This window comes from Aedes albopictus, chromosome 3, assembly GCF_035046485.1.
Source record: "Aedes albopictus strain Foshan chromosome 3, AalbF5, whole genome shotgun sequence".
In the NCBI taxonomy this organism is placed as follows: domain Eukaryota; kingdom Metazoa; phylum Arthropoda; class Insecta; order Diptera; family Culicidae; genus Aedes; species Aedes albopictus.
The window spans coordinates 366,219,129-366,243,909 of record NC_085138.1 but is presented as its reverse complement, the minus strand read 5'-3'; the positions used below and the strand labels follow the sequence as shown (position 1 = coordinate 366,243,909).

General features: G+C 39.7%; 1 protein-coding gene across 4 annotated transcripts in view; it reads right to left on the bottom strand.

Annotated features, from left to right (window-relative positions):
- Positions 1–24,781, bottom strand: part of LOC109432289 (single-stranded DNA-binding protein 3) — a 165,555-nt gene that overhangs the window by 29,073 nt on the left and 111,701 nt on the right. For 3 of the 4 annotated variants that reach the window (XM_062855502.1, XM_062855501.1, XM_062855503.1), the window contains exons 3-8: positions 22,794–22,866; positions 22,405–22,551; positions 14,451–14,582; positions 12,029–12,127; positions 477–560; positions 338–386 (exon numbers count right to left, since the gene is read on the bottom strand). In XM_062855502.1, the coding sequence (XP_062711486.1) occupies positions 338–386; positions 477–560; positions 12,029–12,127; positions 14,451–14,582; positions 22,405–22,551; positions 22,794–22,866 (584 nt within the window). The remainder of the gene's footprint in view (positions 1–337; positions 387–476; positions 561–12,028; positions 12,128–14,450; positions 14,583–22,404; positions 22,552–22,793; positions 22,867–24,781) is intronic. The other variant, XM_062855504.1, reaches the window with a different exon arrangement.

Sequence of the window (24,781 nt, the reverse complement as noted above, 5' to 3'; positions counted from 1 at the left end):
AACTGAAGAGTACTTAGTGGAGGATTTTACGATGGTGACGGGTTAGTGTTTGAGCGAAATTTTGACAAAACTGGGGGGCAGGGCTTCGAAAGAACTTGTGCCAAGTAATAGAACTCAAAGTTAAGAAACGGAAAATCAAAATAGAAAATCAAATCATCTAGTTGTACAGTACTCGCTTTACAAAAAGGCATTAGAAGGGGAGTGGTGGTGGTGGATGTGAGAGATTACTTCATTCAAAATCTTCGGAAACTAAATATCATGAACAACTGGAGAAGGAGGAGGCGAAAAAATTAGGAAGGGGCAACTACGAAGCTGCGCACCTCTCCGGAACACTCACCTTGCCGCGTGGGATCCATACTATTTGGCATCATGGGTTGTCCGGGGGGCTAAAACGGCGAAGAAGAGAAGAAGTTGTCAAATTAGGTTGACGGTTCACTTAGTAAAGACTGATTAGAACATAATTCAGACCAACTTACACCATTGAAATCGTTTCCAATTCCTTGCGGCATTCGGACTCCGGGCCGGGGACCAGGCGGGTACCGAGGACCTCCCATGAATGGCTGCAAATGAGATGAGATAGAGATAACAATCGGAAAAAGGGGGGAAAACGTTAGTCTGTGTCGATCAATCAATTTTCACATTTCACCCGGGACCCAATGTGTGTTAGTGATGGGGGCAGGTGAACGCAAGGTGACTGAATATGATTGGTTCGATTAGATAAATATGTAATGGACGATGGATTTCCGCCAGGTAGTTTCGAAGCAAATTAAAACGCCTAATGTAATTTCGATTGTAAGCTGTGTGACATGCAACAATGCAATGGTTGAATGGTTATACGGGAAAACTGGCGATAAAATATTAACGAGAAGAGTGGGGATGAAGGTTGCCATTCAATCAAATGGTGATGGGAATGTAATCATGTAATTTGAATTATTGATTTTCAATCCCATTTGAGTACAAATTAGCAAATAAAATAATTAATAAATGTGATATTCATTGACTTTTTGCAACATTTATTGAGAGGAAGATTCAGGGCTAATCCTGACTAAGTAAATCTGAAGGAATTTCCACTAAATCCTGGAAGGATTTCCCACGAAATCCTGGAAGGATTTCCTACGACATCCTGGAAGGATTTCCCACGAAATCCTGGTAGGATTTCCTACGAAATCCTGGAAGAATTTCCCCCGAAATCCTGGAAGGATTTCCCTCAAAATCCTGCAAGGATTTCCCTCGAAATAATGCAAGGATTTCCCTCGAAATCCTGCAAGGATTTCCCTCGAAATCCTGCAAGGATTTCCCTCGAAATCCTGCAAGGATTTCCCTCGAAATCCTGCAAGGATTTCCCTCGAAATCCTGCAAGGATTTCCCTCGAAATCCTGCAAGGATTTCCCTCGAAATCCTGCAAGGATTTCCCTCGAAATCCTGCAAGGATTTCCCTCGAAATCCTGCAAGGATTTCCCTCGAAATCCTGCGAGGATTTCCCTCGAAATCCTGCAAGGATTTCCCTCGAAATCCTGCGAGGATTTCCCTCGAAATCCTGCAAGGATTTCCCTCGAAATCCTGCAAGGATTTCCCTCGAAATCCTGCAAGGATTTCCCTCGAAATCCTGCAAGGATTTCCCTCGAAATCCTGCAAGGATTTCCCTCGAAATCCTGCAAGGATTTCCCTCGAAATCCTGCAAGGATTTCCCTCGAAATCCTGCAAGGATTTCCCTCGAAATCCTGCAAGGATTTCCCTCGAAATCCTGCAAGGATTTCCCTCGAAATCCTGCAAGGATTTCCCTCGAAATCCTGCAAGGATTTCCCTCGAAATCCTGCAAGGATTTCCCTCGAAATCCTGCAAGGATTTCCCTCGAAATCCTGCAAGGATTTCCCTCGAAATCCGGCAAGGGTTTCCCTCGAAATCCGGCAAGGGTTTCCCTCGAAATCCTGCAAGGGTTTCCCTCGAAATCCTGCAAGGATTTCCCTCGAAATCCTGCAAGGATTTCCCTCGAAATCCTGCAAGGATTTCCCTCGAAATCCTGCAAGGATTTCCCTCGAAATCCTGCAAGGATTTCCCTCGAAATCCTGCAAGGATTTCCCTCGAAATCCTGCAAGGATTTCCCTCGAAATCCTGCAAGGATTTCCCTCGAAATCCCGCAAGGATTTCCCTCGAAATCCTGCAAGGATTTCCCTCGAAATCCTGCAAGGATTTCCCTCGAAATCCTGCAAGGATTTCCCTCGAAATCCTGCAAGGATTTCCCTCGAAATCCTGCAAGGATTTCCCTCGAAATCCTGCAAGGATTTCCCTCGAAATCCTGCAAGGATTTCCCTCGAAATCCTGCAAGGATTTCCCTCGAAATCCTGCAAGGATTTCCCTCGAAATCCTGCAAGGATTTCCCTCGAAATCCTGCAAGGATTTCCCTCGAAATCCTGCAAGGATTTCCCTCGAAATCCCGCAAGGATTTCCCCCGAAATCCTGCAAGGATTTCCCTCGAAATCCTGCAAGGATTTCCCTCGAAATCCTGCAAGGATTTCCCTCGAAATCCTGCAAGGATTTCCCTCGAAATCCTGCAAGGATTTCCCTCGAAATCCTGCAAGGATTTCCCTCGAAATCCTGCAAGGATTTCCCTCGAAATCCTGCAAGGATTTCCCTCGAAATCTTGCAAGGATTTCCCTCGAAATCCTGCAAGGATTTCCCTCGAAATCCTGCAAGGATTTCCCTCGAAATCCTGCAAGGATTTCCCTCGAAATCCTGCAAGGATTTCCCTCGAAATCCTGCAAGGATTTCCCTCGAAATCCTGCAAGGATTTCCCTCGAAATCCTGCAAGGATTTCCCTCGAAATCCTGCAAGGATTTCCCTCGAAATCCTGCAAGGATTTCCCTCGAAATCCTGCAAGGATTTCCCTCGAAATCCTGCAAGGATTTCCCTCGAAATTCTGCAAGGATTTCCCTCGAAATCCTGCATGGATTTCCCTCGAAATCCTGCAAGGATTTCCCTCGAAATCCTGCAAGGATTTCCCTCGAAATCCTGCAAGGATTTCCCTCGAAATCCTGCAAGGATTTCCCTCGAAATCCTGCAAGGATTTCCCTCGAAATCCTGCAAGGATTTCCCTCGAAATCCTGCAAGGATTTCCCTCGAAATCCTGCAAGGATTTCCCTCGAAATCCTGCAAGGATTTCCCTCGAAATCCTGCAAGGATTTCCCTCGAAATCCTGCAAGGATTTCCCTCGAAATCCTGCAAGGATTTCCCTCGAAATCCTGCAAGGATTTCCCTCGAAATCCTGCAAGGATTTCCCTCGAAATCCTGCAAGGATTTCCCTCGAAATCCTGCAAGGATTTCCCTCGAAATCCTGCAAGGATTTCCCTCGAAATCCTGCAAGGATTTCCCTCGAAATCCTGCAAGGATTTCCCTCGAAATCCTGCAAGGATTTCCCTCGAAATCCTGCAAGGATTTCCCTCGAAATCCTGCAAGGATTTCCCTCGAAATCCTGCAAGGATTTCCCTCGAAATCCTGCAAGGATTTCCCTCGAAATCCTGCAAGGATTTCCCTCGAAATCCTGCAAGGATTTCCCTCGAAATCCTGCAAGGATTTCCCACGAAATCCTGCAAGGATTTCCCACGAAATCCTGCAAGGATTTCCCACGAAATCCTGCAAGGATTTCCCACGAAATCCTGCAAGGATTTCCCACGAAATCCTGCAAGGATTTCCCACGAAATCCTGCAAGGATTTCCCACGAAATCCTGCAAGGATTTCCCACGAAATCCTGCAAGGATTTCCCACGAAATCCTGCGAAGATTTCCCACGAAATCCTGCGAAGATTTCCCACGAAATCCTAGGGGAGGATTTCCCACAAAATTTCGGGGTTTCGAGGAAAATCCTTTGAGGATTTCGAGGGAAATCCTTTGAGGATTTTGAGGGAAATCCTTTAGGGATTTCGAGGGAAATGCTTTGAGGATTTCGAGGGAAATACTTTGAGGATTTCAAGGGAAGTCCTTTGAGGATTTCGAGGGAAATCCTTTCAGGATTTAGAGGGTAATCCTTTGAGGATTTCGATGGAAATTCTTTTCAGGATTTCGAGAGAAATCCTTTGAGGGTTTCGAGTGAAATCCTTTGAGGATTTCGAGGGAAATCCTTTCAGGATTTCGAGGGAAAACCTTTGAGAATTTTGAGGGAAATCTTTTCAGGATTTCGAGGAAAATCCTTTGAGGATTTCGAGGGAAATCCTTTGAGGATTTCGAATTAAATCCTTTTCGAGGGAAATCCTTTCAGGATTTCGAGGAAAATCCTTTCAGGATTTCGAGGAAAATCCTTTCAGGATTTCGAGGAAAATCCTTTCAGGATTCGAGGAAAATCCTTTCAGGATTTCGAGGAAAATCCTTTCAGGATTTCGAGGAAAATCCTTTCAGGATTTCGAGGAAAATCCTTTCAGAATTTCGAGGAAAATCCTTTCAGGATTTCGAGGAAAATCCTTTCAGGATTTCGAGGAAAATCCTTTCAGAATTTCGAGGAAAATCCTTTCAGAATTTCGAGGAAAATCCTTTCAGGATTTCGAGGAAAATCCTTTCAGGATTTCGAGGAAAATCCTTTCAGGATTTCGAGGAAAATCCTTTCAGGATTTCGAGGAAAATCCTTTCAGGATTTCGAGGAAAATCCTTTCAGGATTTCGAGGAAAATCCTTTCAGGATTTCGAGGAAAATCCTTTCAGGATTTCGAGGAAAATCCTTTCAGGATTTCGAGGAAAATCCTTTCAGGATTTCGAGGAAAATCCTTTCAGGATTTCGAGGAAAATCCTTTCAGGATTTCGAGGAAAATCCTTTCAGGATTTCGAGGAAAATCCTTTCAGGATTTCGAGGAAAATCCTTTCAGGATTCGAGGAAAATCCTTTCAGGATTTCGAGGAAAATCCTTTCAGGATTTCGAGGAAAATCCTTTCAGGATTTCGAGGAAAATCCTTTCAGGATTTCGAGGAAAATCCTTTCAGAATTTCGAGGAAAATCCTTTCAGGATTTCGAGGAAAATCCTTTCAGGATTTCGAGGAAAATCCTTTCAGAATTTCGAGGAAAATCCTTTCAGAATTTCGAGGAAAATCCTTTCAGGATTTCGAGGAAAATCCTTTCAGGATTTCGAGGAAAATCCTTTCAGGATTTCGAGGAAAATCCTTTCAGGATTTCGAGGAAAATCCTTTCAGGATTTCGAGGAAAATCCTTTCAGGATTTCGAGGAAAATCCTTTCAGGATTTCGAGGAAAATCCTTTCAGGATTTCGAGGAAAATCCTTTCAGGATTTCGAGGAAAATCCTTTCAGGATTTCGAGGAAAATCCTTTCAGGATTTCGAGGAAAATCCTTTCAGGATTTCGAGGAAAATCCTTTCAGGATTTCGAGGAAAATCCTTTCAGGATTTCGAGGAAAATCCTTTCAGGATTTCGAGGAAAATCCTTTCAGGATTTCGAGGAAAATCCTTTCAGGATTTCGAGGAAAATCCTTTCAGGATTTCGAGGAAAATCCTTTCAGGATTTCGAGGAAAATCCTTTCAGGATTTCGAGGAAAATCCTTTCAGGATTTCGAGGAAAATCCTTTCAGGATTTCGAGGAAAATCCTTTCAGGATTTCGAGGAAAATCCTTTCAGGATTTCGAGGAAAATCCTTTCAGGATTTCGAGGAAAATCCTTTCAGGATTTCGAGGAAAATCCTTTCAGGATTTCGAGGAATATCCTTTCAGGATTTTGAGGAAAATCCTTTCAGGATTTCGAGGAAAATCCTTTCAGGATTTCGAGGAAAATCCTTTCAGGATTTCGAGGAAAATTCTTTCAGGATTTCGAGGAAAATCCTTTCAGGATTTCGAGGAAAATCCTTTCAGGATTTCGAGGAAAATCCTTTCAGGATTTCGAGGAAAATCCTTTCAGGATTTCGAGGAAAATCCTTTCAGGATTTCGAGGAAAATCCTTTCAGGATTTCGAGGAAAATCCTTTCAGGATTTCGAGGAAAATCCTTTCAGGATTTCGAGGAAAATCCTTTCAGGATTTCGAGGAAAATCCTTTCAGGATTTCGAGGAAAATCCTTTCAGGATTTCGAGGAAAATCCTTTCAGGATTTCGAGGAAAATCCTTTCAGGATTTCGAGGAAAATCCTTTCAGGATTTCGAGGAAAATCCTTTCAGGATTTCGAGGAAAATCCTTTCAGGATTTCGAGGAAAATCCTTTCAGGATTTCGAGGAAAATCCTTTCAGGATTTCGAGGAAAATCCTTTCAGGATTTCGAGGAAAATCCTTTCAGGATTTCGAGGAAAATCCTTTCAGGATTTCGAGGAAAATCCTTTCAGGATTTCGAGGAAAATCCTTTCAGGATTTCGAGGAAAATCCTTTCAGGATTTCGAGGAAAATCCTTTCAGGATTTCGAGGAAAATCCTTTCAGGATTTCGAGGAAAATCCTTTCAGGATTTCGAGGAAAATCCTTTCAGGATTTCGAGGAAAATCCTTTCAGGATTTCGAGGAAAATCCTTTCAGGATTTCGAGGAAAATCCTTTCAGGATTTCGAGGAAAATCCTTTCAGGATTTCGAGGAAAATCCTTTCAGGATTTCGAGGAAAATCCTTTCAGGATTTCGAGGAAAATCCTTTCAGGATTTCGAGGAAAATCCTTTCAGGATTTCGAGGAAAATCCTTTCAGGATTTCGAGGAAAATCCTTTCAGGATCTCGAGGAAAATCCTTTCAGGACTTCGAGAAAAATCCTTTCAAGATTTCGAGGAAAATCCTTTCAGGATTTCGAGGAAAATCCTTTCAGGATTTCGAGGAAAATCCTTTCAGGATTTCGAGGAAAATCCTTTCAGGATTTCGAGGAAAATCCTTTCAGGATTTCGAGAAAAATCCTTTCAGGATTTCGAGGAAAATCCTTTCAGGATTTCGAGGAATATCCTTTCAGGATTTTGAGGAAAATCCTTTCAGGATTTCGAGGAAAATCCTTTCAGGATTTCGAGGAAAATCCTTTCAGGATTTCGAGGAAAATTCTTTCAGGATTTCGAGGAAAATCCTTTCAGGATTTCGAGGAAAATCCTTTCAGAATTTCGAGGAAAATCCTTTCAGGATTTCGAGGAAAATCCTTTCAGGATTTCGAGGAAAATCCTTTCAGGATTTCGAGGAAAATCCTTTCAGGATTTCGAGGAAAATCCTTTCAGGATTTCGAGGAAAATCCTTTCAGGACTTCGAGGAAAATCCTTTCAGGACTTCGAGAAAAATCCTTTCAGGATTTCGAGGAAAATCCTTTCAGGATTTCGAGGAAAATCCTTTCAGGATTTCGAGGAAAATCCTTTCAGGATTTCGAGGAAAATCCTTTCAGGATTTCGAGGAAAATCCTTTCAGGATTTCGAGGAAAATCCTTTCAGGATTTCGAGGAAAATCCTTTCAGGATTTCGAGGAAAATCCTTTCAGGATTTCGAGGAAAATCCTTTCAGGATTTCGAGGAAAATCCTTTCAGGATTTCGAGGAAAATCCTTTCAGGATTTCGAGGAAAATCCTTTCAGGATTTCGAGGAAAATCCTTTCAGGATTTCGAGGAAAATCCTTTCAGGACTTCGAGAAAAATCCTTTCAAGATTTCGAGGAAAATCCTTTCAGGATTTCGAGGAAAATCCTTTCAGGATTTCGAGGAAAATCCTTTCAGGATTTCGAGGAAAATCCTTTCAGGATTTCGAGGAAAATCCTTTCAGGATTTCGAGGAAAATCCTTTCAGGATTTCGAGGAAAATCCTTTCAGGATTTCGAGGAAAATCCTTTCAGGATTTCGAGGAAAATCCTTTCAGGATTTCGAGGAAAATCCTTTCAGGATTTCGAGGAAAATCCTTTCAGGATTTCGAGGAAAATCCTTTCAGGATTTCGAGGAAAATCCTTTCAGGATTTCGAGGAAAATCCTTTCAGGATTTCGAGGAAAATCCTTTCAGGATTTCGAGGAAAATCCTTTCAGGATTTCGAGGAAAATCCTTTCAGGATTTCGAGGAAAATCCTTTCAGGATTTCGAGGAAAATCCTTTCAGGATTTCGAGGAAAATCCTTTCAGGATTTCGAGGAAAATCCTTTCAGGATTTCGAGGAAAATCCTTTCAGGATTTCGAGGAAAATCCTTTCAGGATTTCGAGGAAAATCCTTTCAGGATTTCGAGGAAAATCCTTTCAGGATTTCGAGAAAAATCCTTTCAGGATTTCGAGGAAAATCCTTTCAGGATTTCGAGGAAAATCTTTTCAGGATTTCGAGGAAAATCCTTTCAGGATTTCAAGGAAAATCCTTTCAGGATTTTGAGGGAAATCCTTTCAGCATTTTGAGGGAAATCCTTTCAGGATTTTGAAGGAAATCCTTTCAGGATTTTGAGGGAAATCCTTTCAGGATTTTGAGGGAAATCCTTTCAGCATTTTGAGGGAAATCCTTTCAGGATTTTGAAGGAAATCCTTTCAGGATTTTGAGGGAAATCCTTCCAGGATTTTGAGGGAAATCCTTTCAGGATTTTGAGGGAAATCCTTTCAGGATTTTGAGGGAAATCCTTTCAGGATTTTGAGGGAAATCCTTTCAGGATTTTGAGGGAAATCCTTTCAGGATTTTGAGGGACATCCTTTCAGGATTTTGAGAAAAATCCTTTCAGGATTTCGAGGAAAATCCTTTCAGGATTTCGAGGGAAATCCTTTCAGGATTTTGAGGAAAATCCTTTCAGGATTTTGAGGGAAATCCTTTCAGGATTTTGAGCGAAATCCTTTCAGGATTTTGAGGGAAATCCTGTCAGGATTTCGAGGGAAATCCATTCAGAATTTTGAGGAAAATCCTTTCAGGATTTCGAGGAAAATCCTTTCAGGATTTCGAGGAAAATCCTTTCAGGATTTCGAGGAAAATCCTTTCAGGATTTCGAGGAAAATCCTTTCAGGATTTCGAGGAAAATCCTTTCAGGATTTCGAGGAAAATCCTTTCAGGATTTCGAGGAAAATCCTTTCAGGATTTCGAGGAAAATCCTTTCAGGATTTCGAGGAAAATCCTTTCAGGATTTCGAGGAAAATCCTTTCAGGATTTCGAGGAAAATCCTTTCAGGATTTCGAGGAAAATCCTTTCAGGATTTCGAGGAAAATCCTTTCAGGATTTCGAGGAAAATCCTTTCAGGATTTCGAGGAAAATCCTTTCAGGATTTCGAGGAAAATCCTTTCAGGATTTCGAGGAAAATCCTTTCAGGATTTCGAGGAAAATCCTTTCAGGATTTCGAGGAAAATCCTTTCAGGATTTCGAGGAAAATCCTTTCAGGATTTCGAGGAAAATCCTTTCAGGATTTCGAGGAAAATCCTTTCAGGATTTCGAGGAAAATCCTTTCAGGATTTCGAGGAAAATCCTTTCAGGATTTCGAGGAAAATCCTTTCAGGATTTCGAGGAAAATCCTTTCAGGATTTCGAGGAAAATCCTTTCAGGATTTCGAGGAAAATCCTTTCAGGATTTCGAGGAAAATCCTTTCAGGATTTTGAGGAAAATCCTTTCAAGATTTCGAGGAAAATCCTTTCAAGATTTCGAGGAAAATCCTTTCAGGATTTCGAGGAAAATCCTTTCAGGATTTCGAGGAAAATCCTTTCAGGATTTCGAGGAAAATCCTTTCAGGATTTCGAGGAAAATCCTTTCAGGATTTCGAGGAAAATCCTTTCAGGATTTCGAGGAAAATCCTTTCAGGATTTCGAGGAAAATCCTTTCAGGATTTCGAGGAAAATCCTTTCAGGATTTCGAGGAAAATCCTTTCAGGATTTCGAGGAAAATCCTTTCAGGATTTCGAGGAATATCCTTTCAGGATTTTGAGGAAAATCCTTTCAGGATTTCGAGGAAAATTCTTTCAGGATTTCGAGGAAAATCCTTTCAGGATTTCGAGGAAAATCCTTACAGGATTTCGAGGAAAATTCTTTCAGGATTTCGAGGAAAATCCTTTCCGGATTTCGAGGAAAATCCTTTCAGGATTTCGAGGAAAATCCTTTCAGGATTTCGAGGAAAATCCTTTCAGGATTTCGAGGAAAATCCTTTCAGGATTTCGAGGAAAATCCTTTCAGGATTTCGAGGAAAATCCTTTCAGGATTTCGAGGAAAATCCTTTCAGGATTTCGAGGAAAATCCTTTCAGGATTTCGAGGAAAATCCTTTCAGGATTTCGAGGAAAATCCTTTCAGGATTTCGAGAAAAATCCTTTCAGGATTTCGAGGAAAATCCTTTCAGGATTTCGAGGAAAATCTTTTCAGGATTTCGAGGAAAATCCTTCCAGGATTTCGAGGAAAATCCTTTCAGGATTTTGAGGGAAATCCTTTCAGCATTTTGAGGGAAATCCTTTCAGGATTTTGAAGGAAATCCTTTCAGGATTTTGAAGGAAATCCTTTCAGGATTTTGAGGGAAATCCTTTCAGGATTTTGAGGGAAATCCTTTCAGGATTTTGAGGGAAATCCTTCCAGGATTTTGAGGGAAATCCTTTCAGGATTTTGAGGGAAATCCTTTCAGGGTTTTGAGGGAAATCCTTTCAGGATTTTGAGGGAAATCCTTTCAGGATTTTGAGGGACATCCTTCCAGGATTTTGAGAGAAATCCTTTCAGGTTTTGAGGGAAATCCTTTCAGGATTTCGAGGAAAATCCTTTCAGGATTTTGAGGGAAATCCTTTCAGGATTTTGAGGGAAATCCTTTCAGGATTTTGAGGGAAATCCTTTCAGGATTTTGAGGGAAATCCTTTCAGGATTTTGAGGGAAATCCTTTCAGGATTTCGAGGAAAATTTTTCAGGATTTCGAGAAAAATCCTTTCAGGATTTCGAGGAAAATCCTGTCAGGATTTCGAGGAAAATCTTTTCAGGATTTCGAGGAAAATCCTTTCAGGATTTCGAGGAAAATCCTTTCAGGATTTTGAGGGAAATCCTTTCAGGATTTTGAGGGAAATCCTTTCAGGATTTTGAGGGAAATCCTTTCAGGATTTTGAGGGAAATCCTTTCAGGATTTTGAGGGAAATCCTTTCAGGATTTTGAGGGAAATCACTTCAGGATTTTGAGGGAAATCCTTTCAGGATTTTGAGGGAAATCCTTTCAGTATTTTGAGGGAAATCCTTTCAGGATTTTGAGGGAAATCCTTTCAGGATTTCGAGGAAAATCCTTTCAGGATTTCGAGGAAAATCCTTTCAGGATTTCGAGGAAAATCTTTTCAGGATTTCGAGGGAAATCCTTTCAGGATTTTGAGGGAAATCCTTTCAGGATTTTGAGGGAAATCCTTTCAGGATTTCGAGGGAAATCCATTCAGAATTTCGAGGGAAATCCTGTCAGGATTTCGAGGGAAATCCAGAATTTCTCAGAATCCTAAAAGTTTTTTTTTAAATCCTTAAATGATTTCCCTCAAAATCCTGAAAGATTTTTTACCAAAATCCAGAAACGATTTACCTTGCAATCCTCAAAGGATTTCCATCGAAACCCTTGTTAAATTTTTCCTCTAAATCCTGAAAGGATTTTTCTCGAAATACTGTGACTATTTCCGGTTGCTAAAATATTGTCATCCATCGTGAATATTTAATCGGCGTTCGATCATATAAAATTTTGGAACACTAGAACCATCCGGTGTCCACAAGATAAAATACAATTACCTGTGTCAAATACAGGTACCTATGTCATCAGATAACAAAATTGATTATTTAAAACCAAAGCAGTGCAAAAGATAGAATTGGCAGCGGGACACAGAACAACAACTATGGCAGTTACAAATACAACATCGAAACATTAACACATATGTATGAGTATACCAGCAATGTTATTTAGTGTTAGCATTGATGTACGATTAGTGATGTGAGTATGGGTTATGATAGAACATGATTTGGGTATTCCACGAGTTTTTCTTCAATTTAGAAATATCTGTTGCTGCTGTGTCTTCGTTGAATCAGCTTCAGGCAATATTAAAACTAAGAATAAACCTTCATTAAAACTATAAGTAAGTTAGGGTCGAAACGCAAATCTAGTGTTTTGTTTACGATAGAGATAGAACAGGTCAGAGAGAACTAAAAAAAGAAAGAGAGAGGAAACGACAGAGCACAATACTAACCTGGCCACTCATCATCTGTCCATGCGAGTTTGGTGGTTGTGGATGTGGGGACTGCCCACTACTAGGATGTGAAGGTTGTGATGGCCTAATTGAGGAATTCTGCAAACAAATAATCAAGGTATGAAAAAAGAAACGGAAACGGGTGTGGTACGCTGCTGGGGTGTGGTTTCCGAACGTCCAAATCAAAGTAAAGGAAGGGGGAACTGAAAAATGTAACTAACTGAAGGTTGAGGAAAAGAAACCGATTTTGGAGAGCCGATTTCTCTCAGTGTTACCGACCATCTTCATTCATGCTTCGGATTGTGTGGGTTGAGTTTGGTGTACCTACAGCTGTCAACAGATTGATCGACATTCGGACTAACTTATGTACCGATTCAACAATCATCTTCTATCACTCATGTTCATGTCGTTTATGTGTGCTTGTAATGGCCTGTTAGAACTGATACGCAATGTTCGTATGCACGAGTTCGTTCGTTTTACTTGAACGTGGTTTAGCGAAAATGAACTTGTGTTTCTGCTTATCTATAGACGAATGCACCGATGATCTGAATTCATCGCGATCCGAGAATTTTGACACTGGAGCGGGCCATTCCCAATCAGAACTGTTCAATTCTGACTGGAAATCGTTCACTTCTAATTGGAAGCGGCCCCGCTCTAGTTCATCGGTGCAATCGTCTATAAGATAACATCACTAAAATGTGTCAAACTTATGGACTTATTGACTGGTGAATCGAATTCATTCGGTCCAAAACTATTTAAACACTAGAGCGAGACCATTTCCAATCAGAATCATTCCATTCTGATTAGAAACGGCCCCGCTTTAGTATTAAAATTCACGGACCGAGTGAATTCGGTTAATCGGTGGATAAGTCCATTTAACATAAGAACAGCTCATTGTTCATTCAAAATGAACAGTCCTAATGATTGTTTGAATTACAGGGTCCATAGAAACATCGAGTAAATTCTTGTATTGAAGCAAAAAAAATATATAAAATAAAATACCATTAAAATTTTAAAAGATTCATCTTTTAGAATGATCCGTTATCATGTGCACAAGTTTACTCATTTGAGTGGCATAAACTTTTCTAGGTAAACATAGCCACGAGTTCATTATCAGTTCAAATGTCGATTACACCACGCTCTCCAGTTCACTCATTTGACGTTTAGGAGAGGTCTTATTACACGTGGGACCGAGTGAAAAATTGCACTTTCAATTTAGTATGCTCTTAAACTTTGAGATAGTGAATTTGTACATCAGGCTGTGGACCACGATCATGATTGTTTCTCGAATGAACACGCGCACAGCTACATTGTACATAAGCACATTTCATGATGCATAATGATAGCTTGTCAGATATAAAAAAAAGCAACAGTGGAATACAGGTTTATTTTGCTGAGTAGATTTTTTCCACAATTACTTATCTAAAGGCATCTAAACCTTCAATTGGGCAAACAACGAGATGAACATGTACATTGAGATAAGAACATACAAACACTAGAACATCAACTACAAAGAGTTAGAATTGACTGAAATTACACGAATAAAAGATTCACATTCAGGACACGAGCAAAACAATGATGGTGCAAACAGTAAAAATGATTTATTTTGATGTTGACATATGATTTTGACATGTGAGTGTCGATGTACAATATGTATGAGATGGTTGAGTGTTTCTAAATTTAGACACGTGAATAAGTTAGAAAAAGAAACGGGTACCAAGATGATGCTCCCACAATCAACGGTCTAATGCACGTTTGACGTTTGAGCAATACCGTGTTTTCTAACAATGAACTCGTTCCCACGTCCACTTAGAAAACACGGCACCGTTCAATGCACTGATACACGAGTTCACTCCATTAACGTTAGAGCAGTGACGTGTTATCTAGGTGGCCATGGAAATGAGTTCATGATCTGAAAACACAGCACCGCTCAAACTTCAAAATAATGAACTCGTGCAGAGGTCCATGAACCTTTGCATGAGTTCTTTAATTTAAAGTTTGAGTGGTTCCGTGTTTACAGAAAATGAACTCGTTTCCATGGCCACCTAGATAATTCGGCACCACTCAAAAATCAAATGGACGAATACGTGCCTTGATCCACTATCGTCATACCCGATGAACCCGATTGACCCGATGAACGAACACGCACACAAAATGACAAAACATGAATGAACCCGAAGATGGAAGAAGGGAAATGAAATCGCGCGTGAACTTGCCTAAAAAACGTAAGTTTGCTTTGATTATGTACACACCTATAGAAATAGAAGTAACCAGAATGAACAGAGAACGAAAAAAAAACAAACACGAAACTGTGTGTATACGTACAAACATGTACCGGGACATGAAGGGGAAATGGGTGATCACATACAATGAAACAGAACATTGAAACCTTGTAACAGGCCAGGTCGGACATGAAACTTACCGGGAAGAAACCGGCTGGTGCCATCGGGCCGCCCGGCATGCCCTCATTTGGTGGTAACTGTCCCAACGGACTCGGCGCTGGACCGGCATTGTGTGCTATTCCATTCACTCCGTAGCCCGAACTCACGAAACCCTGGAAGAAGAAGAAAAATGAAAGGAAAAAATGATGAATTACTTGATTATGTGCATGTTTACCAAATATCCCACTGTGAAGCGGACCTGGTGTGATGGTTAAAGCACGCGACCATCACGACGAGCACCTGGGATCGAATCCCACTCTCGAAAAACTCACGAAATGTGAGTTCTTTCTTCGTAGGAGAAGTAAACCGTGAGTCCCGAGATGAGCTAGGGCTTAAACTCTCGTTAATACAGATACAAGTACAGATAAAAAAAAATTGCCATTCTTCAGTGTCATATTTAAGCAGTATTGATTCAAGGAAGATCCTGAAACAATCTTACAACCAGGGGGTCCGTATATTCACCTTGTTCCATTCATATATGCAATAAAAAAGTTCGATTTTTTTTTATTACCCTTAAGGTATGTAACCCCTTAATAATCTGCACCACAACCAGACAGCAGCATCGAATAAACTTCCGTTCCACGAGTCCAATCAAACAAGCATTGACAAAATATTGACCAAACAAGACAGCAGGTTCACCGGGTGCCATTGCCCCAGTCTCGGCAAAAACCACAACGTCTCCACATTACGGGTAGGTAACTACATATTGGTATGTGGTAGGTAGGTGGCTACGAACGGAGAGGCTTCGACCGCAATTTTGCACCACACAGCATTCCGGCGGCAAGTGCGAAGCGGAAATCGCGTACCAAGCTATATTTGGCCCCATTGCCCACTTTGACGCCGAGGCTGCTACCGCGTCCACTGTACCAGCGCAGCTGCGCGTATGTGCGCACGTAGTATGTACCTACACGGTGGTTTTGCCTGTCTCTCAATGGGAATCACACTCATCATCTGAAACATCAGCGATTCGTTCATCTCAGCCGATGCTCGTCAAGTAGCAACAACTACCTACCTGGTGGAGAAATTGGGAAAAATACCATAGATCTAGGATTTTAGGTTTCAAACAACTACCACCGATTGACGATGCCATGTCGCGACGGTCTGGAGTGAGCAGGTGCTATTTGGATCAGGCAGGTGAAAATCGAAATATTTGAACGACCGTGATCTGCATTTGAGTAAGGTAGCCCATACATATGACGGAAGTAGCACAGGTTTGTGATGATCAATAGACTTCAAAGCTAGTTTTGTGAATTGAAACCTCTAGAGCAGAGGTTAACCAATCTTTCGCTACTGCTCTCTTCAGGAATCTGATAAAATTCCTTCAAGAAATTTGACCAAGGACATTCAAAATCTTTCCAGAAATCGTCAGAATGCCTTCAAGAAATTTGTATATCGTTCGAATAGCTCTTCAAAGCTTAACGATCCGGTATCTTCATGATTTCAATAAAAGGCAGAAAGTATTGGCCGCTGTTTATTGGGCTAGTTTCAAAAGAATGTCTGAAATACTGCTTCTTAAGGCTGATATATGGGCCATACCACAATATTCCTAAATAATGGACGCAGTGGTTAAAAGGCTCTACAGATGAGGAAAAAAGGCTGATATCGAAAGCTAAAGGCTGAACAGGTTGTTTTGGCAACTATCCTGATGAAAATTTTTACAAATTAGTGAATGGAATTGGTCCGATAAAAGCTCATGCGGGACATTTCGATAGAATATCTGAACAATACTTTACTTGACACCCCAGGTAGCAATTTGATGCCGTACAAGCGTTTTTCCAACCATTTAAAAGCAGCCTTAATTTGAGCAAAGGCTGAGCATTGCGAATGTAAGCCTTTATTCAACTTCTAAACATCTTAATTTGGTGGTTTTATCCAGCCTTTAGCTGGTTTCAAGCTGAAAAGCTGCATTAGGGCTTTATGTGCGCTTAGCCAGTAATTAACTAAAATTATTTTTTGACAAAAATAAAAATTAACGCTTTCATTAGCTTATTTTACCATTTACTACCTTCAATTCTTTAGAGAGACGTACTAGAATGTATAAATAACTTCATGTGATAAACCGGGAATTGAACTTAGACCTTCTAATTTATGGTCACGCACCTTAGCATCTACACCACATACAATTGTGTACATATTCTCGAGTAAGAAAACATAAACTGATGAGTCGGTATAATCGAGAACTTAAGTTGAACTAAGCCTGCTTTGAGGCTGAACAAGCGATGTTGGAACTGCAAAAACATGTTATAAGGAGCTGAACAACAGCTGATTTATGCTACATTTTTGTAAATATTTTAAAGCTTGTTACAAAGATAAAGAATACTCTTTTCAACTAGATATTCAGTCATACAGGTTTTGCTGATTAAAGTTATAAGTTGAATAAGTTATACTTCAGACCATATGTAAAGTTTTTGCGATATACTTCTAGAGATTCTCGCTGGATTCCTCCTGAAGATCCATCCAAAACCATTCAAAGTTTTTTCATTGGTTGAGCCTCGTAGCCATGCGGTTAGAGTCCGGATGGATGAGGGTTCGATTCCCGCTCCGAGCTATGAATTTTTTCACGAGAATAGCTTCTTATCCGTAGCTACTCCGTGTTAAGTTTCGTTCGATCGGTACAGCCGCCGGCTGAAGCCAGTTTTCGTGTCTTTTTAGTGGTTTTCCGGGATAGCTATCCAATAGTTTATGTCGGGATTTTTACCGATAGTTTTCTGATATTTCTCTTGTTTTCATCGCGGAACTTCGTCCGTAGCTGCTTTCAGGATTCCATGAGGTTTTCATAATTCCTCCTTGGATGTCCTTAATATTTCTTCTCGGGATTACTATTACCTAGAACTTTTTTCGAGATGTCTCATTTTTTCTCAGGTTTATCCTGAAGTTCCTGTCGAGATTTCTTCAATAGCACTTTGCGGAGTGTCTCGCAAGATTTTATATGAATTTCCTCGAATATTTTGCCAGGGATTTCCTATAAGGTATTTCGTAACTTATCTCAGGCGACATTCCGAGGAAACCCGTAAAAGAATCCCTGCAATAACTTTGGGAGAAATCCCTAAAGGAGTATCCAGAATCTCGGGACTACTTCTGGTAAAGATTCCGGAAAGAATTTTGAGAACAATGCAGAGAATATCTGTAAAAAAAAATCTCGGGGTGATCACTGCAAAAAATCCGGTACAACTACAAGGAACAGCCTGGCTTTGAAAGAATGCAAGAGAAGAATTCAATGAGAATTCAGTCATGTGGAAATCTTAGGAGAAAGTCCAGTGTAAATTAGGAAAAACTCTGAGAGACATCTCATGACCCACATCGGAAGGAATCTTCTGAGAGAAGTTCCAGGAGATGCACTGAGAGAAATCTCAGGTAAAACTTCCAAATAAACCTCGCGAAAACTTGTAAGAAATTCCTGTTGAAGACCAGAAAGAACATCTCGAAGAAACCCCAAAGCAACTGTTTGAAGATATCACTGGACAAAAATGAAAGAAATCTCTTGAGGAAATTCGTGAATACTCCTTCAGAAACCCTTGGAAGACCTTTAGTAGAAACCCCAGGAATAACTCCTTTAGCAACTCTGAAATAAATTCTGGGAAGATCTTCTGAGGAAGTCCCAAGAGGAACACCATGAGTATTGCATGAGGAATGCCGAAAGAAATTCCATGATTTATCCCGACAGAAATTCTTATAGAGTATTCGGCATAAAATCTGGTAGAAATCCTACAAAGATTTCTTTGAGCAAAACACTGGAGGAACTCCAGAAAGAAATAGCATCCCCGTGAAAAACTCCAGGAGAAATCGGTTGGAATTCAGGAATCCTGGAAGGAATCCGGGAGTATACCTTTCCGAAAAACAGGACCGAAAAACCTTTCCGCCATTCCAGGAGATATTTCGAAAGAAGTTCCAGAAAGAAACCTGAAAGAAGGAATTTCTGGAAAAAATACTTGTTGCGAAATTTCTATATAATTTTTTTCTACCAGGTTTCTATTCATACTACCCAATTTTTTTTTATCGGAGTAAAATTTCCCTGAGTACTCAAGATATCCCCTGAGTATTCCAGGGTTTTCCCTGTTAAATAAAATTCCCTGAGGATTCCCGGTTTTCCAGGTTTTTGCAGGTAGTAGACACCCTGTGAAAGATTATGTCTAGCAGGATTTCTTATAAATTAACACAGCAGCCTTTAGACTCTTGTGAAATAATTAGGATATAAAATGGCGAATCTCTGGATCTATATTAAATTTTGGAGGAGCATCTCAAATGTTTTCTGCTGTTCTGATCTCTTGAGATTTTCTTCAATGAAAAGCATTTCTCAACAGATGTTCTTAAGGTAAATCTTGCCTCATTACTTAAGCAGATATTATGAATAATTCTGAAAAATTTAACAAAAACGTTATAACGAGCATTTTTGTACAACAATCGTTAAGAATTGTTTCAAAATTGTAAAACGACCTGCAGTTTTTCCGTCGGAAATCCTCAAAAATATTTCTGACATTCAACAAGAGAGTCAGACACAGTTTTCTGTGATTTTTACGTTGTCTGATTGAGTTTTAAGCAACTCAAACATTTTTCATTAAGGATTTTAGAATTTCATCCGCAAGAATTTTACAAAAAAAACAAAAATTCGTGAAAAATAAAAAAAAATCTTCTATAATTCCGTTATTTTATTCTGAAGTTATCAAGGTTATCACCCAAGTGGAATTGAAAAACACTTCAGGATTCTTACTGGAGATCACCGTAAACTTCACCAAGAATCTCTACAATAACTTACTACTTCAACTTACGAATTCTTATCCATTAAGTACTTCAGAATGTTGAACAAAAATTTCATGAATTTGCAAAAAAAAAATATAGAAAGCTTTTTTTGGGTTCAAATACAGTCGCTTCGTATCAAAGCTTCTTTACCATTGATGAATTTATCAAAATAGTCATTGAAAATATATTGCTATTCTGAAAAGCAAAACTTGACCTTCATTGCTGCGAATCTTAAAATTCACGCACAGACTGCATAGGTATTTTACAGCAGGCTTGGAAAGCGTCAATGTCAACACCAGTCGTCACGTGATTTTTTTTTAGAAGTGCCTCTCTCAATGTCATCGAATCGGGAGACAATGACCTAGAGAGTTTAAGGTGAAGGTTGCTCGAGATCATAATAATAAGCTTGGCTCCCGCTCTAATAATTCTCTCAACCACCCACTCAAAACAAACATATCAGACGGCGCACAGTGTAGTGTGACTTGGTCAAATAAACTCACAAAAACATTCCAAAATGAGCTGTAGTAAAATAGCAGTTTTACCTTTGAATTTTGGCACACATTTGATTTATTGCATATGCCCATCAACACAATTTGTTCTTATAAAACATTTTTAAATTTATTCAAATTCCTACTTTGCCCAATATTTTCACCAATTATCCCATTGTGCACCACTTTATTTACGTTTATGTTGACAACTCTCTTCTCTCTTCTCTCGTACTTTTTCTCTCTGACCGTAGAAAACTACCGTGTTATGGGGTGACATTAATTGATGTAATTTCAACTCATAAACAGCGAACGATGTTCTGTTATCCATTGAAATCACATTGGCAGTATGATATTTAAAATAGGTAAAAAGATTAACAAAATAACATCCTTGTTTCGTGATAAACATGAACTGCGGTTTAATCAATTTCACCGTACGTTGAACAATACCACTCAGTTTAACGGTACGCTTTTCCGTTTTAGCGAACCGCGATGTAAATTGATCCGGGTTTTCGACCACAAAAGTGGAAAACGCGTAAGTTGTTCACAATAAACGGTAGATCAGGCGAAAGTGAGGACAATTTCACGTAATCGATCAATTTATTACAGTGCTGTGTTGTTTGGAAGACTGCTAAAAAATAGTTTAAAAAAGGTGGGACGCACTTGACGAAGAAAAAAAAAGTGCAGTGTGTGCTACATTTTGGCACGAAATCGTGAAAAGATTGTGAAAAATGCAAAGCAGTACTTCCCAACGGACGAAAAATATAGTTGTCTACCACCAGTAGCAACCTAAGTGCATTTTAAGAAGGTAAGCAGGTATAATTTTGAGAATTCTCTCTATCTGTTGAACACAACAAAAGGTCAAAATTTGCTAGGACCAGGTGAAAATTCTATTTCAAAACATTATGGAAGTTTTCGTCATAACGCTTTATCATTGGGAAATGACATAATGGAATGCACGAGTGCTCATTTTATCTTGTGACGATGAAAAGGCCTACTTGAACATCGTCATGGGAAGATCACGACCAATAGCTGCGCTGTTTTACATACAATATCACATATGCATCGAGTCCCAATAATATAACGATATGCCTGTCTCCCCTTCGGGAGTATCCGCAAACACTCAATATGTTAAGCAAGGGGGAAGACAGCTTTTGCTCTCATGGTAACTCTGGAGTAGAACACTGAGCAGCTCTGAGCAGCTCGTGTTGCTCACTTTCTAAAATACATAGCAACCTGTTGTTATGCTCAGTTATGTACTGACATCCAATAACCGCGGTGTGAAAACAAGGTGAATGAATGTGTTCTTCTGGAAAAGTATAGAAAACTAAGTGGGAAATGTATTACCGCTACCGCACATTAAACATACGTTGGAGTTGGAAGGGCTATCAGGAAATGATTCAAGGACCTTGAAGATATCAAGTCTATGGAGCAGCAAATGCGCTTCCGAGTGGAGAGGATCCGGAGAATTGTAGATTCAGATGCCACCAAATCGTTGGAGGATTTCTACGGCGACTACGCTGGACAGCCCGATTTGTTTAAGTTCACCGCCGGAGACATTCGGGTGCTCCAAACCCTCGCAGCCGCAGTGAAGAGAAGAGTGTACTGGAGAAACCTTTCAGGAAGTTCAACCAATATACGATGCAGAATTATTGTTTCCAAACTGCAACGATACGTTGAATTTGAAAAGCAGTACCACAGGAGAAAAGCATTCCTTTAGAATACGAGGCAAGAAAGGAAAAGTGGAGAGTGTCAAGAAATCTACATTCTTATAAATGGTGAAACCTGCGAAATATCATTTGTCCAGTGATAGGTTGCGACGTTTCGTTCAGAGGGAGTTAAAATAATAATTGATCAGTCGTTATTTAAAATAGTATTACAAAGTTCACACAATAAAACAAATTGAATCCATATACGTGGTGCTTCTTTAAACGTCTTTGCTATATCAAAAAGAAAATAACCTGGGAATCTGTTCTATCACAGGGAACATACATCAAAGTCCAATCCAGAAAGTGTGTAAGAGTACCTAAACACCAGGTCAAACGGTTGGTCAAACCTCATGTGGCCAACAACCAATTCGCTCCAATGAGCGTAACGTTTGTCACAAACGATCAAACACAGCACAAGTCTGAGCGAGTTGATCGGTGGTGTGGCCAGGTTTGACCAGATTTGAGTGGTGTGTGTTGGTACCTCCAGAATAGACTTCAGTACAACGCGTGGTTGCGCTGCAATTGTCCAGTTCCTTATATTCATCACTGACTGACGCAACACGCTGCGTGGCGATGCCTGTGCTTTTAACGCCTATCGGTCTGGAAACAACTTTTTGTGGGTTTCGTGGCCGTACAGCTAGCGCCGTCAATTGTTTAGGCGTATTGTGAGTACCACGAAGTGTATGTTTGATTCCCACTCCAGTCGAAAGAAATTTTTCGGGGAAAATCCCCCTCTGGTCCACTGTATGCTGCGTGTTGTCAAAGAACATTTACTCCAGTCATCATGTGACACATTATACATATTGCAACTTGAGTTTTAGATCTAAGTAATCGGGTTTGAGCAAAAAGTGAGTAACTTAAACTTGCTCTATGTTCAAAGTGTTACTCTGTGCAGAGCTGTCTTCCCCCTTGATGTTAAGTAACCCCCTTTTAGTGGACTGTTGTCTGAGGAATGTCTTAGGTTACTAGAGTTAAGGAATTAGAGCAATACCCCAAATACTCACATAATCATGGAACGCTTTGGCCTCGGATGAATGCTCGCAGGTGTCCCGTCGTTCCGGTGCCGCGCAGTAGAGATCCCAAAACACGCACCACCACGAGTGCAGGAAGCCCGGTGGTTCGCCTAGTGTGATATTCTTCTCCCACCGAATCTGCAGAAGGAAAATGTAGAAAACAAAAACAAAGTTCATGAACACTTTAATATGACGTTACACCTGATTTTTTTTTGCTTTAACTCAGTCAATTTTGAATCAATTCACGCAAAATAATGTATACAGGGAGACACGGTCAGTACTATCTGCGTTCAAAAAATAGAATCATTTGGTTCAAAATTTACTTAGTTATTCGAAAGAAAATATATGGATCAGATGTATTTGCTATCCAATGAACTTACCTCCGATAAGAATGTTTGTGCTGCTTTCGATGCTCCTACGTGTAATAAATATTCATATACATAAAGTGCAATTCTGAAAGAGAGAAAGAAAAAAATGGTTAGTTGTGTTAGAAAATCTTTAAATGTTGATAATCTTATCACGATTCAGACCTACGATTATAGAGACCTACAATCTTATAAATATTTTCGCTTGAAAAAAAAAACGCTTTTCAGAAGTTTACAGAGTGGGTAGATCAATTAACTTTATGGAACCAAAAACACTGTTGTAGTCATGTTTCAGTTGGGAGTTATCTTTTATTGCAGTTGAGTATCCTTCAGTCGGAAATCCATTGAAGTGATGAGACGAGACGAGAATTCTTTTAAATTTCAGGAAGGAACTTTTTGGATTCCATTTGAGAATCCTTTTGGATGCCAGTCAGAAATCTTTCCAGATTTCCTTCCGGATTCTTGACAGGAACCTTTCTGGATTCTCAGTCGGAAACTTCTGTTTAGTTGGAGTTGGGAAGCCTTTTAGATTTCAGTTGGATTCCTAACTCCAGGCACTTCTGAATTTAAGTTAGGAATCTTCCTGAATTCCAGTTGGGAATCTTTCTGGATTTCAGATGAAAATCATTATAGATTTTAGTTGGAAACCCTTCTGGCGTGGGTCTCGAGCCACAGCATTTTAATGCTCTGAAATATTTATTGATATCGAGGAATAATTTGTTTTCGGCATCATCAAGAAATATTTGTTTCTAAAATATTTCACTGTAAAGTCCTCTAGATGGAACAGTTTAAAATTCATTTGATAATGAAATTCCTTCCCATATTTGTGATCCTTTCTCTAAGACTTCTACATATAATTGCATGAAATTTATAAAAAAAATACTTATTTCAATACATTTATAACTTTGATGTTTTCGTTCTGAATCTCGAACAACCCTGGTGCCCTACTGATGAAAATCAATGACAATGATAAACATCGTCATCAGTGTCATTGATTCAACGTACGGACAAAAAAACACAGTCCCATTCTAATATTTCACAAACACTTGCACGACCAACGACATAGACAGACTAGCGATGATGCCGTGATGACTTCAATGATGGTCATCGTCAGCCAACGCTGCCAACACAACCGTATGGAACGGTTTTGTTTTTTTCCTACACAAGCACACACGCCATGAAAGAAGTGGTGAGCGTTTATCGATAGATTGATAAACCATTTGAAGCTGTACATACAGTATGCTCTCAATTTGTATCTTCTTTGAGGGTAAAATAATTTGAAATATTTGAAATGGACATACAGTATATAGAAGGAAATTGACTTCTTTAATTATTTTCGAATAATTTGAAATAACGTAATACAAACTGTAGAATAGAAATTAAAAAAAGCTAAGGTTTAAAACACGTTTAAGGAACGTTGTAAAAGCAGTGCTAAACAGAATAGAATTCAACCGAACCGAACAAAATTGCAAGTGAACCAGATAAGAACAGAACAGTAACATAATAGGGACAGACCAGAGAACTGGAAAAAACTTGTTACAGAAATTTAACATAACTGTGAAAGATATGAAACAAATCTGAAAATATGAACTCAACTGAAACAGAACGTATAATTGAAACAAACATGAAACACAATCCAAGCATCACTACGAGAAAACTGAGAAGTGGAACAGAACTGGAAGTGGGACTGAACTCACATTAGAACATACTGGAACTACAAAAACTTGTTCGTTAAATAACTGTATTAGCGTTGTGGTGAATGTAAAAACTGAAACAGACATAAAACATAAGACAGTACTGAAAAAGAACTGAGATCTGGAACATATATGGAACAAAACACGAGCAGCAGCGAGAATTAAAATTACCCGGCTCAAAACTTGCATCAGATGTGGAACAGAATTGGGACATAAGTGAAACCGAGCTGAGAACTGAAGCAGACTTAGATCATACGCAGAGTGGAAGAGAACTGAGAACGAGTATAAAATTTCAGAACTGAATCAGAA